The following is an 18,600-nucleotide window of genomic DNA, read 5'->3' on the forward strand; positions in this document are numbered from 1 at the left end:
TGTTTGCAGTATGTGTTTCCATTGTTTCCATTTCTTGTGTAGAGTTTGTACATGTACATATCACATCTTTTTAAATCTCTATTTTCTCCCTTCCTTCCCTGCCCCTCCATTTCTTGATCCCCTTACCATTTGAGAAAGATCTATCACCCTACTTTCTATTATCTATTTTTATTTTGCTTTTTATTTGTAATTTCAGTTTCAGAGAAACCATATGATATTGAAGCTTATATGTCTGAGTTATTTCACTTAGAATTATGGTCTTATGGTGCACCTGTTTTCCTACAAATGACTCAAGATTATCCTTCTTTATGGCAGAGTAGTAAGCCATTGTGTATAAATACCACAATTTTATTTATCCATACATCTGTTGATGGACGTCTAGGCTGCTTCCAAGATTAAGCTATTATGTATGGTGCTGCTATAAACATGGCAGTGCATGTATCGTTGTAATATTATGTTTTTAACTCTTTTGAGAAGAAACATATAAGGAGAATACTAGGTTATATGGAATTTTCAGTTTTAGTTCTTTGAGTAATCTCCACACTAATTGCCGCAGTGGCTGTACTAGTTCACTCCCACCAGCAAAGTAGCAGGGTTCCTTTTCCCTTCAGCCTCATCAGCATTTGTTATTATTTGATTTCTTAATGATAGCCACTTTTTCTGGAGTGAGATGGAATTTCAGTGTTGTTTTAATTTGTATCTCTCTAATAACCAGTGATGCTGATCATTCCTTTGTGTATTTATTGGCCATTTGTACTTTTTCCTCTGTGAAGTGTATTCATTTGCACATGTTTTGATTAATCTTTTATTTTGGGAGGTCTCAGTTTTTGAGCTCTCTACATATTCTAGATATTAATCCTCTGTCTAAGGAATAGCTGGTAAAAATATTTTTTCCCCATTCTATAGGTTATTTTATGATGCTCTCGTTTGCTTCTTTTGCTGTGCAGAAGCCTTTTAACTTGAGATGATCTCATTTATTGATTCTCAGTACTATTTTCTGTGCAACTGGGGTTCTGTTCAGAAATTCCTTGGCTAATACTTCAAGAGTTTTACCTATTGTATCTTCCAGCAGGTTGAGTGTTTCTGTTTTAACATTTAGTTCTTTGGTCCATTTTGATTTTAGTTTAGTACATAGTGAGAGATATGAATCTAGATTCAATCTTCTGCACGTGGACAGTTTTCCAAATACCACTTATTAAAGAGACCATCTTTCCTCTAGTATATGTTTTTGAGCTCTTTTGTCAAAGATCAAATACTGTTGAATGTAACTGCACAAATATTAACTCTGCCATCTGAGCAGTAAAACAGGAATTGCCAATGCTTACTCAATATAAAATAAAATTGTACTTTGGGCATTTCAAGAAAGTATATTGAAGATGTATTAGAATTCTTCAAAGAGTTAACAATTTCTGTTTTGGAAATTGCTGCTGCATTATAAAGCAAGTGTTCAAGGCCAAGAGATAGAAGTTAAACTTACCACTATTTGCATTTGAAGTTTCACAAGAACCAATTATTAATGAGGAAAAAATTAAATTAATTTTTCCTTTGTGATTGAAGATGTAGCAACAAAATGCATAAACAGAAATCATGAGGTCATTTTTGGTACCTCATACAACATCTGCAAGTTACAGGAAAAGTCAGAAATTGAAATGCTATTATACAAATATATACAATTAGATTTATACATGCTGGTATGTATGAGGAGTTAAATCTTTTTAGAAAAATTGTTCTGCAAGATACATTAGCTATACATGATATATATATATATATATATATATATATATATAGTGAAGTAATTGATCAGAAATATATCTCTATGTTGTCCTAGTTTGTAATACACCTGTAAGTGTAGTAATAGCAGAAAGTCCTTTCTCAAAATTAAAAATTATCTGCAACTTTTTTTTACCTAGAATGATAGATGTTGTTTTTAATTATATGAATGAAATGAAGTTTTAAAACTGTAGATTCTGATGGTCTATCAAATGTATTTGCTAAAAAGGTTCAATTCTTAGTAATGCCCCTAAGAAATTTAATCAGAAAACTATGACTAAGTTGTCACACTCATAAGTTATTATATTATATAAGATTATGAAACAAAACAATTATATTTTTCTCTTTTAAGTTTCTATTGTTTCCTATCTGTTAGAATGATCATTAGTATATTTTATAAATAAAACAATTTTCTAAAGGAAGAAGCTATCAGTTTTACTGACATTTATGGCACTTCTTCCCTTGCTTTTTGAAAAAAGAGTCCCACATCTTACTTTGTACTGGGCTTTGTACCTCTGTGTGGCTGTTCTCCTTAACCTTCTCATCCTTCCTTCACTGGGGTGCCTCAAAACTGACGGGGACCACAGGGCCTCAGGAACCTATCTCCTGCTCTTGATTCTGTGGTTTTTCTGGAGGCATCTTTTCTTCATTTTGAAATAAAATTTTGTATCATCCACACTATCCTTTCCTTAGCATTTTCTTTGATTTCCTCATCATTTTGACTTGATTTGCTTCTTTCTTTCTGTTGTCCATGTGATATACATCTAGGGACCCTTCATGGGCAGACTTTGCTTTCATCAAGGGTGCACTTGAAGGCCATACTCCACGGGAGACTAATTGAAAAATTTTGTGAATAGATAGGGAAGAGAGTTCATATCACCCATCAGAAACACAATAAAATTCTCATTTTGCAGTTTATCCACTTCTTGAATGCTCCTCTTTTATCTACCTATCCATTATTTTCTTTCCTTACAGCTTCTCTAGGATTCTTGTAATTCCTAAAATATTCAGATCTAGCCCTACATCTGCCCACTTGAGTAAACCAAGGGCCAGTGGTGAGCTAAGGACCACCTGCTATTCTTGATTCTGCTTCTTATTTCAGGGAAGATTCACTCCAAATTCTAAAGTTCCTCCTACAAAAGACATGTTTCTTTCTAAGGCATAATTCTAAGAAAAGACATTCCCATTTTCTTCTTATCTTCTTCACTTTCCTTTCATTGTTTTTCTTCCAAATTCTGGAATTACTTAAAAAATCTCCTGTTTCCTTTTACTGAGTTTTATTTGTGAATCAAATGTGCATTAGGTGATATAATAAATATTTACATTTTACACTTAGCTTTTAAATAAAGATTTATTGCAAAAATGGGCTCAAAATAATTCTGTTACTCTTGATGATTTTTTAGGATTGGAAAAATTCAAGTGATTCAAAAGATTCAAATAACTTCCTTTGATTTCCAGAAATGGAAGACTCCATTGAGACTCAAATCAGTCATTTTAATATTGGACAGCTGTTATTATTAGAAATTTTAAAAAGGAAAGGCAGATTTTAATCCATTTTAAAAAGAATGAATGCAGGCAAAAGAAAGTATTCTAATTTTTCAAAATCCTTGAAAAATTTCCATAACCAGAGTCAATACAATCTTCTGTCTCATAAGCACATAAGATGGCTATTCATTATTAAATATTATTTTAAAATATTTTAATTATCATTTTTTACTATTTTTTAATTTTATTTTTTATTTTTTAATTTTTCACTATTTTTATGTACTGGATTAAGAAGGCTTTTTTAGGATGAAGTAATTACCAATTATAATATTGTTCTATTGCAAAAGTAAAGTTTTCATAAGCCAGGCATGGTGGTGTATGCCTGTAATCCCAGCACTCGGGAGGCTGAGGCAGGAGGATTGCTGCAAGTTCGAGGCCAGCCTGGGCTACATAGTGAGTTCACGGCCAGCCTGAACTACAAAGGGAGACCCTGCCTGAAAAAACCAAAATAAATAAATAAACAAATAAAGTTTTCATTTTCAAAGACACACACCTCCAAATGAACCTTTACTTTCCCAAACTGAAACATTTTTTGGGGGTACCGGGGATTGAACTCTGGTCCTTGAGCTTGCGAGGCAGATGGTGGAACCACTGAGCTAAATCCCTGGCCCAAACTGAAACATTTTTAATATAAACTAAGTGCAGAGTGCTAGGGAGGTGGAAAGTGATTCAGTACTTTTTGAGAATTTAGTGGAAAGAAATCAATTTAGTGTTGTTGCTTTTGTTAGATTTCATAACAATATATGAACTTTAGGGCAAAGCTATGTGGAAAGCTACTGAATCAGTTGGTCTTCTATTTGTAGTTACAGCTAAAACCAACCGTGGCTACAAAATATTCAGAAAAAAATTCCCTAAAGTTAACAAGACAAACTTGAATTGACCATGTGCCCAGTACCCCCTTTCTTTTTAGTACTAAGTGATGAGCCCAGGGTCTTCACAATGCGGCTATATCCTCAGCCCTTTTAAATTTCTTGTTTAGAGACAAGGTCTCTTGCTAAGTCACTAAATTGCCTAGGCTGGGCTTGAATTTATCATCCTGCTTCAGCCTCCCAGAGTGCTGGGATTAAAGGCGTGAGCTACTGCACTTGGGTTTTGAGGACTACACTGAATCTACACCTCTGATGTACAGGCTTTGTATCAAGTATTATTAATAATCTAGAGATAATTTAAAGCATATGCCATTTTAATATAGGGGACTTGAGCATCAGATTTTATCTAGAGGGGCCTCTGAATCAATCCTCCATGGATACCACTGTACTCTGAAGTTTCAAAGATACTGAAACAGGAAGACAAAATACAGTATTCACCAGGAATATTTTATGTGCAGCTCGATATTCAGACTGAAGACAAGTGAGAGTAGGAGCCAGCTCAGAGGGCAGGAGAAGGGGCCACCGCACTGATGGGCAGCAGGCACTCCTCCCTGTTTCCAGGGACCAGGACTTGCAGCAGTACAGACAGCTGTCAGCAGAGAAGTCCAGACAGATTTTCTCCTCGGATGCCAGCTTTGCTACAGACAACTGTGGCACCTGTCCTCATGGCCACACCCGTAACTGAGCCCAGCCTCCCAGTGTTTTGTGTTCTCATGAAGACTGTGTCTTCAAGTGTATCCACTGAAAGATCATTTTATAGCTTTATTATGAAGATAACTTTAGTTCACAGATCACCAGTGTATAGCAGTGTAATGTGAATCTTTTTTCCTCCAAGGAGCAAAGGAGCTATCAATTTTCAACACTTTGGTATGCAAACAAAATTGTTAAGTTACACATTTATTTTACATAATGAGCAGGTTAAAACCCACTAAGGGGATTCATATGACCATCTAACTGTACTAGGGATTAGTAGGCAATACAAATAAGCTTTTACTTTGCAAAGTAGACATTATTTTTCTTAATTACAACATTAACATGTAACTTTAAATCTGATGCTGAAAAATTATCAGCCTAAAATATTGATTCATAAGATCATTAGTAATAGTCACCTCTTTCCTGAAAGTATCTTATATTGCTATTTTAAAATTAAACTAGGGCCAATTTACATTAATGTGTTTTTATATATGTATGTTTAGAGTCAATTGAAAAGGTTTATCAGGTTGAAAAATGATAGAAAAACTGGATAGATAAATGAAATGCTTAGAAAAATAGCAGTGTGTAAACTTTCTCCTGGGAATAAGCTTGGCACTTTTGAAAGCATCAGTGATTCTTGGTAGACTGAAATGATTTAAGTGTTAGGAAGATTTCCAAATACTCTATCCTTTAATATTTTTTATTTGGTTACAACTTTTGGAGCTTCAGCTAGTGGTATTTCCTCTTAGTTTCAGTCTGAGGTTCATCTTCTTTCACTCTTCCTTTGAAAGAAACCATGGCCCTGTCTGCTCCAAGGTACTCACCAAGGGCAAGCATCATTTTTGGAGATATTATTCTAGATAAAAGCAGAGAAAAGGTTATTGTATGTTAACATCCTTAAAGTGGTCAAAGAGACTACTTTGTAAATTTTTTGATTGCCCACATGACACCACAAGTGGAAAATCTCACACCTGACCCAATGGATGGGTCACAGTCAAAATGCAGACCACTAAAAATATTGTACAAAATTATCTTTGGGCTATGTATACAAAATGTAACTGAAACATAAATGAATTTATGTTTTAGACTTAGGTTTAATCCTCAAGAAATCACATTGTATTTACACAAATATTCCAAAATCTGAAGAAATCTGAAATCTAAACTCTTTTGGTGCCTAGCATTTTGGATATGGGGAGCTCTATATGTACATACAGCAGGGAGGGAAGGAGCATATGCTGATGGTAAAAGCTTATGCTCTGTAATTAGATTAAAAACTTTGGTTTGAAACCTTGTTCTAGTATATATTAGCTACTTAACCCCGCAAAAATTACTCTTTGAACCTTGGATTCTCGAAATGTGGTAAAATTCACGGAAAACTATCAACACAGTAACTGACTGTGTTGGGCACTCTATAAATGTTAGACGTGATTTCCAGGCTGAATCCATCCATAAATACACAGAGCACATTGCATGGGCCTCATAGGAAGGTGCAGCAACTCTTTCCCTAAGTGAAATGAGGAATTTATGGATTAGTTTTTAGCACCACACTCACAATTTTTACCCTTCTTTTCAAAATAGAATTCTACCTTAGGCAAACTGCACTGACCCAATCCAAAAATATAAAAGCAAGCAAGCAAGCAAACAAACAGACAAAAACCCCAAAGCCTCCCAAATAACTTGGGTGCTATTTGTTTTTGTGTTGAAAGAAATAATGTGTGCTCTGAAAGGCTAAAGAGTTGCTAAATCTTGTCAATATCTGAAATAACCAAGACACATCTAACAATAGTTCAGTAAACTGTCCTTGCACTACCAAACGTCTTCCCCTCATCATTAAAAAAATGTGAAGTTGCTTTCTAGATCAAAGAAGTGATGATTGGACAATTTGTTCACAAACAACCAAGAAAGTGAGGTCAGTATTAACTTACTGTTTAAGGAACAATGCAACATATGCAAATCTGGGTAGTAAGAGGTAAACTTGTTCCTCTAAAATAGCGTTGACAACTTTTTGGGCCACATACTCTGGCTCCATTATAGGTAACAGAAATGGATACCTAGAGTAACAATAACAAAAGTTGTATCATAAGACTAGTACTTTTTACAGTCATCATAGCATCAATTATTACATTTCAAACATGGAACTATCATGTACAGCTACAAACAGTCAAAAATGAGTTGTCTAATGTTTTCTTTCATGATTGACATTGGTATCAATGCTAATATATTTACTTTCCTCTAATGAACTCCAGCGTTTTGTTTATTGACTTATGTGATGACCTGAACATATGGAAGCAATTACTTTTAGATTGTTTTGTATCTTTCTTTCCTCTCTCTTCCTCCCTCCCAAACATCAAATGATTGCATAGTATTAAGCAAAATTGCAAAAATTTTTCTTACCAAAACATCTCTTGAGCATGTGTAATATATCATTTTAGGGAGGTCATTGTTATAGCATTAAGCAGAAATAGATGTTTGTGAGATTAATAGGCATTGAAATAAATGAGATTATAAAGCTCCATAAGTTATTCTATGACATTTTATATTTTTATATTATCGTCTCAATTATTTGAACAGCTTTCCTTTGAAAAATTCTGTTTATCTCAATTCATTCTTGGAATCTGATCAATTATCTATAATTTCCCATTAGTCTTTATAGTTTTTTCTCCTAAAAGTTCCTTAGAACTCTAGCCTAAAGTCTCCAACATTTATCTACAAATATAATCTACATATTAGTTTTTCTTTCATCTTTCATCATTTTTAGATTACTAATCTTTCCTTTTCGAGAGACTTCACTGTTAGCTCATATGTGGTTAGGAACCTCGAATTTAGAAGTCATCACTTAACATCATAGCCTTCACTGACTATCATTGCTGGCTGGTCACTTCCCTTCTGTGACCTTGACATTCTAGCTGTTAATAGAGCATAATCACATTTTATCAATTCTTACTAATATGGTTGTTTTGAAATACTGTTAGAAACAAAATAAATAAAAATGTGTGCATAGGAATAAACATATGTACTTAACATATTGATATAAAGTATGTATAGTAATGATTTATGAAAATAATAATGTACTCATTTTTGTTGTTTCATATAATCAATTACTTTTCACAGAATGCTTTTATTGATTTTTGCTGAATTCTTGCATCACATATATTCTATTGCATAACGATGCTGTTTTGTTAATCCATTCATCAATGAATATTTAGAATTTCTACTTTTTGGTTATGAACAATGCTATATAAAGATGAATTACAATTTTATAGGTGCCTATGTGTTTCCATTTCTTTTGAGTATATACCTAGGTACAAAATTTGTGGGCCACATGGTAACTCTCTGTCTAACATTTTGAGGAACTGTCAAACTTTTTCGAAACAGCTGAATTAATTTACAACACCATCAGCAATGTTTCAGGGTTCCTCCTCATGAAGATGTATGCTATTTTCCTTCGAGTATTTTATGGTTTTATTTTTCACATTGAGGTTTTTTAATCTAATTTGAGTTAATTTTTGTATATCATGTAAGGGTTGGTGTTCAACTTAATTTTTTCATAAGAAGTTCTTCCAGTTGTCTCAGAACTGTTTGTTGAAAAGACTTTTATTTCTCCCCTTGAATTATCTTGGCACAGCAGCTGAAAAATCAATTGAGTATAAATGTAAAAGTTTGTTTCTGAACTCCCAGTACTGTTCTGTTGATCTGTATCTCCATCCTTATGTTGGTCCTACAGTCTTGATTAGGGTAGTATTGTATCAATTTTGAAATTGGAAAGTGCGATTCAGTTCAACTTTCTTCTTTTTCAAAATGGCTTTGGCTTTCTGGTATTTTGTATTTTTTACAAAATTAGTCTTGTCTATTCCTTTAAAAAAGGCAAGTAGGATTCTGATAGGAACTGCGTTAATCTGATAGGTACATTGGAAACAATATCAAATTTTTCAATCTGTACACATGATGTTTTTCCATATATTTAAGTCCTGTTTAATCTCTTTCAAAGATTTTTATACTTTTTATAGTAAAAGACTTGTATTTTCTTCTTAGATTTTTTTCCTAAGTATTAATTATTATTGTTGATGTTGTTGTTGTTATTGTGGTAGGGATTGAACCCAAGTTCTCATGAATACTACCAGGCAAGCTACAATGGCATCCCTATTTTATTATTTTTCATGTAATTATAAATGGAATAGTTTTATTAATTTTATTTTTTGGTTGTTCATTAAAAATATGTAGAAATACGATGTATTTTTTATATTGATTTTGTTTATTGATCTTAGAACTTTGCTGAATTTACTTTTGTATTCTTTTTTTTTTTGGTACCAGGGATCGAACTCGGGACCTTGAGCTTGTGAGGTAGGCGCTGGGACCACTGAGCTAAATCCCTGGCCCTGAATTTACTTTTCACATATAATGTGTCTGTGTGTGTATGTGTGTGCATGTGTGTATTCCTTAGGGTTTTCTATAAACAAGATCATGCCATTTGAGAATAGTTTTTCCTTCTCTCAACTTTGGATACCTTTTATTTCCTCTGCCTAAATGTCCTGTTCTATAGGAGTTGCATGTACATTTTTGTCTTGTTATTGATCTTAGGGAGAAAGCATTTAGTTTTCAACATTAAATATGATGTTAACTGTGGATTTTTCACTGATGTCACATATCAGATTGTGCAAAAATCTATTATTTCTAGTTTCTTGAATGTTTTTGTTGTGAAATAGTGTTGGATTTTTCGGTTTTTTCTGTGTGTATTAAGATGATTATGAAAATTTTGTCCTTTATTATATGAAAATAATGTATTATATTAAATTGTTTAAAAATATTAACAAAATTGGAATTCCTTGAATAAATCCCAATTGATCATTTTATATTATCATTATTTTATGTTGCTGGATTCAGTCTGCTAGCATTTCATTAAGAATTTCTGTGTTTATCAACTGGTCTTGCAACAAAGTAACATTGCATTCATAAATGAGTTGGAAAGTATTCAGTCCTCTTGATATTTTGGAAGTTTTCAAAATACTGGTAGTAACTTTTCTTCAAATGTTTGATAGGATTCCACAGGAAGCCCTTTGGACCTAGGCATTTATCGTGTGGGAATTTTTTAGTGTGCTAATTAAAAACCTGTGTTTTAAACACATTTAAGTTTTGCTTTCTCCTCCAGTCAGTTTTGTTAGTTTGTGTCTCCCTAAGAATTTTTTCACTCCATCTAAGAAATCTATTTTGCTGGCATATGCTTTCTCATAGTTTTTCCTTACGATATTTTTTCTTTCTGTAATGATATTGATGTCACCTCTTTATTCTTAATTTTAGTAGTTCAAGACTTTTTTTCTCATTTCCCAGGATAGCTACATTTGTATTAATTTTGTTGATCTTTTCAAAGAAGAAACATTTGGCTTCTTTGATTTTCTGCTTTCTATTTCACCCATTTCTTCTACAATATTTATTTTTATTTATTTATCTTTTTATTAAATTCTTTTATTGGTACATTGTAGGTATACAACACAATTACATTTCTCATTGGGAATTGTACCTTTACATAATGCATCTGGGTTCTTATTTTTTCCCCATTCCTAGCCCTCCCTTCACTCCCTCCACCCTTCCCTATTTACAAAGACTTTATTTCCATTTTTTCCATTTCTCATCACTTTTCCTTTCCCTTCTTTCCTTTCCCCTGCCTCTCCCACTACCCCTACCCCTTTGGACCTTTTCTTCCTATTTTACAATATCGATTTTTCATTCTAATCATTGGTACATTTTAGGTATACAATATAATGACATTCATCATTGGAAATTTGCACCTTTACATAGTCTCTCTTGGTTCTTATTTTTCACCCTTGCCCAGCCCTCCCTTTAACCCCTCCAGTCCTCCCTATTTACAAAGATTTTGTTCCTATTTTTCCATTTCCTCATATTAATCCCATTCCCTTCTATCCTTTCACTTAGCCCTCCCACTTCCTTCCCCTTTGCCCCTTCCTATTTCACATTACCTATTATACATTTCGTCCTTATTTACCCTTCCAGTTTCTCACACCAGAGAAACTATTCGGTATTTACACATGTGTGTCCTATTTATTTCACCTAAGAGTATCACCTCAATGTGCATTCACTTAGCTATAAATGTCTCTCATTTCTCATTTTTTATGGCTGAGTAGTACTCCATTTTATAAAAAAACCACATTTTCTTTACCCAGTCTCCAGTTGATGGGCATTTGGGCTGTTTGCAAGTTTTAGCTATTACAAACTGTGCTGCTATGAACATGGGTGCACATATATCACTGTGGTATGATTCTTTTAATTCTTTGGGGAAGATCCCGAGCAGTGGAATAGGGGGGTCAAATGGGACTTCCAGTCCTAGTTCTTTGAGGTATCTCCATACTGATTTCCACAGTGCTTGCACCAGTCTACACTCCCACCAGCAGTGGAGCAGGGTTCCTCTTTCCCTACAGACCCACCAGCACTTGTTATTGGTAGATTTCATGATAGCAGCCTTTCTTTCTGGAGTGTAGTGGAATCTCAGGATCGTTTTCATTTGCATCTCCTGAATGACCAGTGATGTTGAACGTTTTTTCATGTATTTATTTGCTATTTCTACTTCTTTGTCTGAGAAATGTCTGTTCATTTCAGATGCCCATTTTTGGACTGGGTCTTTAAATTTGGGAAGCCTGATCTTTTTAAGTTCTTTATAGATTTGAGGTAGTAGACCTTTGTCTGAGGAAGAGCAGGTGAAGATTTTTTCCCACATTGTGGGTTGTCTCTTCACACTGCTGGTGGTTTCTCTTGCTGTGCAGAAGCCTTTTAATAAGAAGAGATCCCACTTGTTGATTGTTTTTGCTAGTTCACGGGCAACTGAGGTTTTGTTCATAAAATGTTTTCCTACACTGATGTCTTCAAGGGTTCTACCTAACCTCTGTTCCAACTGGTTCAGAGTTTCTATTTTAATATTTAGATCTTTAATCCATTTTGATTTTAGTTTAGTGCATAGTGAGAGATATGAGTCTAGTTTTAATCTTTGGCAAGTTGAAACCCAATTTTTCTAGCACCATTTATTAAAGAGGCTATCTTTCCTCCAGTGAGGGCGTTTGGCTCCTTTATTGAAGATGAGATGGCTGAGTATGTCTGACATTGTTTCTGCATCTTCTAATCTGTTCCACTGGTCCTCAAGTCTGTTTCTTTGCCAGTACCATGCTGTTTTTATCACAGTAGCTTTGTAGTATAGTTGCAGGTTGGGGATTGTGATACCCCCTACCATGTCTCTGTTACATAGATTTCTTTTGCTATTCTGGGTCTCTTCTTGTTCCAAATGAAATTTGGATTGTTTTCTCAAGGTCCATGAAGTATGCTGCTGGGATCTCAATTGGAATTGCATTAAATCTATATAGCAGTTTTGGAAGTATGGCCATTTTCATTATATTAATCCTTCCTACCCAGGAGCAGGGGATGTCTGTCCATTTTCTGTTATCATCTTCAATCTCTCTTTTCAGAGTGCCATAGTTTTCAGAGAAGAGGTCTTTGATTTCTTTTGTTAGGTTGATTCCTAGGTATTTCCAGTTTTTGGATGCTATTGTGAAAGGAATTATTTGCCCTGTTTCTCTCTCAGTGAGTCTGTCATTGGTGTAGAGGAAAGCTATTGATTTTTGTGTGTTGACCTTGTAACCAGCTACTTGACTGAATTTGGTTATTAAATCTAGAAGACTTTTTGGTGGAGTTCTTTGGGGTCTTCTATATAGAGTATCATGTCATCTGCAAATAATGACAATTTGACTTCTTCATTTCCTATCTTTATTCCTTTTATTTCTTTCTCTTGTCTAATTGCCATGGCTAATGTTTCCAGAACTATGTTGAACAGGAGTGGTGATGGTGGACATCCTTGTCTTGTTCCTGATTTTAGTGTGAAGCATTTCAGTTTTTGAACATTTAGTATGATATTGGCTGTTGGTTTTTCATAGATGGCTTCTATCAGTTTGAGGTAGAGACCATCTATTCCATTTTTTTGTAGGGTTTTTATCATAAATGCATGTTAGATTTCATCAAATGCTTTTTCGGTGTCTATGGAGATAATCATGTGGTTTTTGTCCTTGGCTCTATTGATATAGTGTATTACATTAATTGATTTGCATATATTGAACCATCCCTGCATCCCTGGGATGAATCCCACTTGATCAGGGTGTATGATCTTCTTGATGATCTTCTGCATTCTGTTTGCCATTATCTTATTAAGGATTTTTGCATCTATGTTCATTAGTGAGATTGGCCTATAGTTCTCTTTTTCAGTTGGGTCTTTCTCTGCTTTGGGGATCAAGGTGATGCTTGCTTCCAGGAATGAATTTGGGAGTATTGCTTCCCTCTCAATTTCATTGAAGAGTTTAAACAGTAGTGGCAGCAGTTCCTCTCTAAATGTCTTGTAGAATTCAGCAGTGAAGCCATCAGGGCCTGGGCTTTTCTTAGTTGATAAGTTTTTAATTACATTTTCAATTTCATTGGTTGATATTGGCTTGTTCAGAATTTTTAGGTCTTCTTCGTTCAACTTTGGTAATTCATATGTATCTAGGATTCTGTCCATTTCTTCTATGTTGTCCATCTTATTGGCATATAGGTTCTGGAAGTAGGTATTGATGATCCTCTGGATTTCTGCTGGGTCAGTTGTGATCTCACCCTTTTCATTCCTAATTGCATGGATTTGGGCCTTTTCTTTCCTTGTTCTGATAAGGTTGGCTAAGGGTTTGTCAATTTTGTTGATTCTTTGGAAGAACCAACTCTTGGCTTCATTGATTTTTTGTATCATTCTCTTAGTCTCCATTGCATTGATTTCTCCTCTGATCTTTATAATTTCCTCCCTTGTATGAGCTTTGGGGTTGTCCTGCTCTTCTTTTTTTAGAAGCTTGAGGTTCAGCATCAGGTTGTTTAATTGGGCTCGTTCTGTTTTCCTAATATGTGTATTCACTGCTATGAATTTCCCTCGTAAGACTGCTTTCATTCTGTCCCATAGATTCCGATATGTTGTATTGTCATTGTCATTTAATTGCAGGAACTGTCTGATTTCTTCTTTAATTTCCTCCCTGACCTATTGGTTATTCAGAAGTGTGTTGTTCAATTTCCACATGTTTATGAAACTTTTTGAGTTTCTTTTGCTATGGATCCCCAATTTCATTGCACTATGGTCTGATAATATACAGGGGATAACTTCCATTCCTTTGCACTTACTTAAACATGTTCTATGTGTGAGTATGTGGTCTATTTTTGAGAATGACCCATGTGCACCTGAGAAAAATGTGTATTCTGATTTTGTGGGGTGGAAGACTGTAAACATCTGTTAAGTTCATTTGTTCAAGAGTTCGATTGAGTTCTAGTATTTCATTACTTATTTTTTTCTAGTTGATCTATCGATTTGTGACAGTGGGGTGTTGAGGTCCCCCCTAAAATTGTATTAGTGCATATATGACTTTTCATGTCCATTAGTATTTGTTTTATATAGTTGGGTGCACTAGTGTTTGGTGCATAGATATTTATGATTGTCATCTCTTTCTCTTGGATTCTTCCCTTCACAAGGATGCAGTGTCCTTCTTCGTCTTTCTTAATCAATGTTGGTTTGAAATGTACGTGATCTGCAAAGAGGATAGCTACTCCTGCTTTTTTTCGGGTTCCTGTTGCATGGAGTATTGTTTCTACCCTTTAACTTTCAGTCTATGAGTTTCCTTTTGAATTAAGTGTGTTTCTTGTATGCAGCATATTGTTGGATTTTGCTTCTTGACCCATTCTGCCAGTCTATTTCTTTTGATTGGTGAACTGAGGCCATTAACATTGATGGTTATAACTGAAACGTATGGACTTGTCATTGCCATGACTTTTTCTTTTTGTTGTGTTCTCCCCCTTTACATTTAATTTCTTGTCATGCCAGATGGGTTCATTCTGCTTTGCTTCCTGGGGTTGTGATCCTCAATGTCTGTTCCTAGGCTATTGTGTAAAATTCTCTGGAGTGCTGGTTTGGTATTCACGAAGTTCCTAAGGTGCTCTTTGTCATGAAAGTATCTTCTTTCTCCATCCATTTTGAAAGATAGTTTTGCAGGGTACATCAATCTGGGTTGGAGGCTGTTTTCTTTCAGGGCTTGGAATATGTCACTCCAAGCTCTTCTTGCCTTGATGGTTTGTGTTGAGAAGTCTGCTGTGATTCTGATGGGCTTTCCTTTGTATGTGATTTGTTTCTTTTCTCTAACTGCTTGTAGAATTTTGTTCTTCTGTTGTGTTTCTGGAATCTTAACTATTACATGCCTATGTGTAGATTTTTTTTTGGTCAAGGCTATTTGGAGTCCGATATGCCTCACTTATCTGTATGTCAAGCTCTTTTCCCCTCCTTGGGAAGTTTTCTGCCATTATTTCTCTGAAGAGTTTTTTATGTCATCTCCACTCTCTCCTGTTTCTTCATTGAGCCCAATCAGTCTTATGTTATTCTTCTTTGCATCATCTAGCAGCTGCTAGATTGATTTCTCATGTTCCCTTATAATTTTGAATTTTTCTTTTCCTGGTCATTAATTGTAATCTTATCTTCTATATCTGAAATTCTGTCCTCACATTTGCTCATTCTGCTGTGTAGACTTTCAATGGAGTCTTTCATGTCCTGGAAATCTATTTGCATCTGTTTTATGGATTCCATTTGTTTCTTATGTTGGGATTCCATCATGTTCCTGAGCTCCTCTCTAGATTTATTAATCATGTCTTGCACTAGGGGCACAATTTGTCCTGTTTTCTGAGAAATTATTTCTGATTTCATTTTTTCCAGATCTTTTGTTGCCAGTTCAATGGGTCCAGGTGGTTGAGTATCAGAGTGGTCCATCTCATTTCCCTTTGGGGTTGCTGTAGGTGATCTGGAAGTCTGGTTTTGAGACTTATTGTGTTTTCTCATTTTGACTGGGGTCGGGGGGCTCTTAACACCTGCATGGATTACCTCCTCTGAGCTGGGAGAGGTGGGACAGGGGCCAGGAGCAGTGGTAGGGATGGTGATCCAAAAACCCTTTCCTGTGGGCTGGGAGCAGTGGGAGGGATGGTAGCTGGGAAGCCCCTTCCTCTGAACCAGGAGCAGTGCGATGGCGGTTCAGAAGCCCCTACCTCTGGGCCAGGAGTGGTGGGAGGGATGGTGGCCCAGAAGCCCCTTCCTTTGGGCCAGGAGCAGCAGGACAGAAGGTGGCCCAAAAGCCCTTTGCTCTGGGCTGGGAGTAGCGGGAGGGATGGTGACTGGGAAGCCCCTTCCTCTTGGCCAGGAGCACTGGGACAACGTCTCAGAAGCCCCTACCTCTGTGCCGGGAGCAGCAGGGCTCAGTACCATGGTCTCATGGTCTGGTGTCCTCTGGGTCTTTGTAGTGTGGGACCAGGTGGCTGCCTGTCTGCAGCAGGGTGATTCAGTGTCTTCTGCATGACTCGGGACCTCGGTAGGGCGTGCGCAGACCTGCCTGTCTGCAGCGGGGTGATTCGGCGTCTTCTGCGTGACTCTGGACCTCTCTACAATATTTATTACTTATACTTGCTTTGGATTTATTGTGCTCTTTTTATTGTTTCTTAAGGGGAAGACTAGTTATGAAGTAGCATTTCTTCTTTTTAACGTAATTACAACTAAATTTCCCTTTGTTTTAGTTGTATTTCATATGTTCTGATATATTTCCATGGGTTTATAAATTTCTTAGAATTTCTTCTCATTCCATTTTACTTGTGGAATATACTTTGTATTATTTTATTTCTTTCAATTTTACTGATGGTTGTTTTATGGTTCCGCATATGGTTTTCCCTGAAGAAGGTTCTATGTGTTCTTGAGAAAAATGTGTACTCTGCTATTATTGGGTGAAATGTCCTATAAAGGTCTACTAATTCTTCTTCATCTATTGTGTTCTATGCCCTTTTGATCACAGGGCCATCCTTTAATAATTTTAGACTATATTTTTCAAGTTATTTTCTTAGAGATTTTTCTAGACCATACAATATGCATCTTAAATCTATCACAATTTACTTTAGAATCTTACTACCTTAATTTTGAGGAGATATAGAAATTTTCTTCTTGTATGGCTGAGTTACTCTATCCCACTATATTATAAACATGATAATACATTGTTGTAGTTATCACCTTGTAAATTTTACATTATAAAGGAGCAGAGAAGATAAAAAAGAATAAGTATATATTATAGCATTTGTTATATCAACCTTCTCCATTTCAGGTTCTCTTTGTCTCTTTTTGATGATTTGAGTTCCCATTTGGTGTCATTTATTCCAATGCAAATTTGCCTGCTCCTGCCTCCTTTGTGCTCTTAATAAAAATATTATATTTTTCTATTATAGGTCCAACAATATTATTATGCACACACTGCTCATGAAATTGCATTATAATTATAGTTTTATATTTATAAGTTATAAGAATACAGGGTTTTTTTTGTACTGGGGATTGATTTCGGGTCCTTGTGCTTGCACAGCAGGTGGTGAAACCACTGAGCTAAATCCCCAGCCAATATTATAGCTTTTAAATTATGTGCTTTCAGATTCCTATCTGGTGTCACTCGCTTTCACCCTTCAGAAATTCCTTTAGTATTTCTTGTAAGGTAGGGTGCTAGCAAAGAGTGCTATTTTTGATTTGTCTTCTTTTTTGACATATGGTTTTGATTGGTTGACAATATTTTCTTTTAACACTTTTAATATGTCTTCCCATACAGCCTTTTGTCTTCCATTGTTTCTGTTGAGAAATTGTTATTAATTGTACTTGAGTTCTTTATACAAGATCAAGCATTTTTTTTCTCTTGCCGCTTTGAATATTATTATTTTATTTTTGTATTTCAACATGTTGTATATATGTGTGGTCGTGGAACCTCTTGTGTTTATCCTACTTGGCGTTCATTGAGTTTCTTGAATAGGAAGTTTTTGAATATTGTTTTTTGGAATAGATTTTTGCCCTTATCTATACTCTCTGTTTCTAGTACTCTTACCATGTATATATTTACAGTTTAACAATGCCCCAAATTTCTCTGAAGTTGTTTTTTTGTTTTGTTTTCATCCTTTTCTTCTAATTGTGTCTTCAAATTCACAGTCTTTTTTTAGCCAGTTCACATCTGTTTAGTTGCTCTAGTGACTCTTTTACTTTAGTTATTTTTCTTTTCTACTTTTAAATTTATATTTTAAAATTTTATACCTATTGATATTTGATGAGACATTTTCATCATATTTTCTTTTCATTTCTTAAACATGGATTTATTTAGATCTTTGAATATATTTGTAATAGCTCTTTGAATTTTGCTGCTCCAGCCTCTGGATCTCATTTTCTATTTTCTATTTTCTGTGTTTTCTGATATATGGGTTATACTTTCCTATTTTTTTGTATAGCTTATAATTTTTGTTAAAAGTGGAGATTTCCAATATTATATTTTAGAGTGCTCTCCCAGAGGCTTATTTTTTTGCTTGCTTATTTAGTGGCTTGATTGGACTACTTGAATGAAGTCTATTTTCCTCTACTACTGTCAATGTGTAGCTTTGATGTCATTCCTCAGAACATGTGGTCTTAGGCATAAACAAAGTTTTCCTAATTGTCAGGGATGACTGTGGCTTTAGCTGACAATCTTTTACTGTTCTCTTTTGCTAATCTTCTAATTAAGCTTCTGGCTGCTCTACTCCTCATGTAATACCCAGATCTTAACCACTACTACTTGCTAACTGGTTGTGCTATTTTTCTTGAAAATATTATGATTAATGGTCTTACCTAATTGAAGTCAGG

At 35.0% G+C, this 18,600-nt stretch overlaps 1 protein-coding gene across 3 annotated transcripts in view; it reads right to left on the bottom strand.

The window, feature by feature from the left end:
* Positions 1-4,413: 4,413 nt before the first annotated feature.
* LOC101702327 (short-chain dehydrogenase/reductase family 16C member 6-like) overlaps positions 4,414-18,600 on the bottom strand; it is a 34,229-nt gene continuing 20,042 nt past the window's right edge. Inside the window, exons 5-6 of one of the 3 annotated variants that reach the window (XM_087190326.1) lie at positions 6,803-6,928; positions 4,414-5,733 (exon numbers count right to left, since the gene is read on the bottom strand). In XM_087190326.1, the coding sequence (XP_087046452.1) occupies positions 5,607-5,733; positions 6,803-6,928 (253 nt within the window). In that variant the 3' untranslated portion in view covers positions 4,414-5,606. The remainder of the gene's footprint in view (positions 5,734-6,802; positions 6,929-18,600) is intronic. The other 2 variants (XM_087190325.1, XM_004871529.3) reach the window with 2 other exon arrangements.

The sequence above is a fragment of the Heterocephalus glaber genome, unplaced genomic scaffold (genome assembly GCF_053883595.1).
Source record: "Heterocephalus glaber isolate CG9 unplaced genomic scaffold, H.glaber_assembly_v1.0 deba00001553, whole genome shotgun sequence".
Classification (NCBI taxonomy): Eukaryota; Metazoa; Chordata; class Mammalia; order Rodentia; family Bathyergidae; genus Heterocephalus; species Heterocephalus glaber.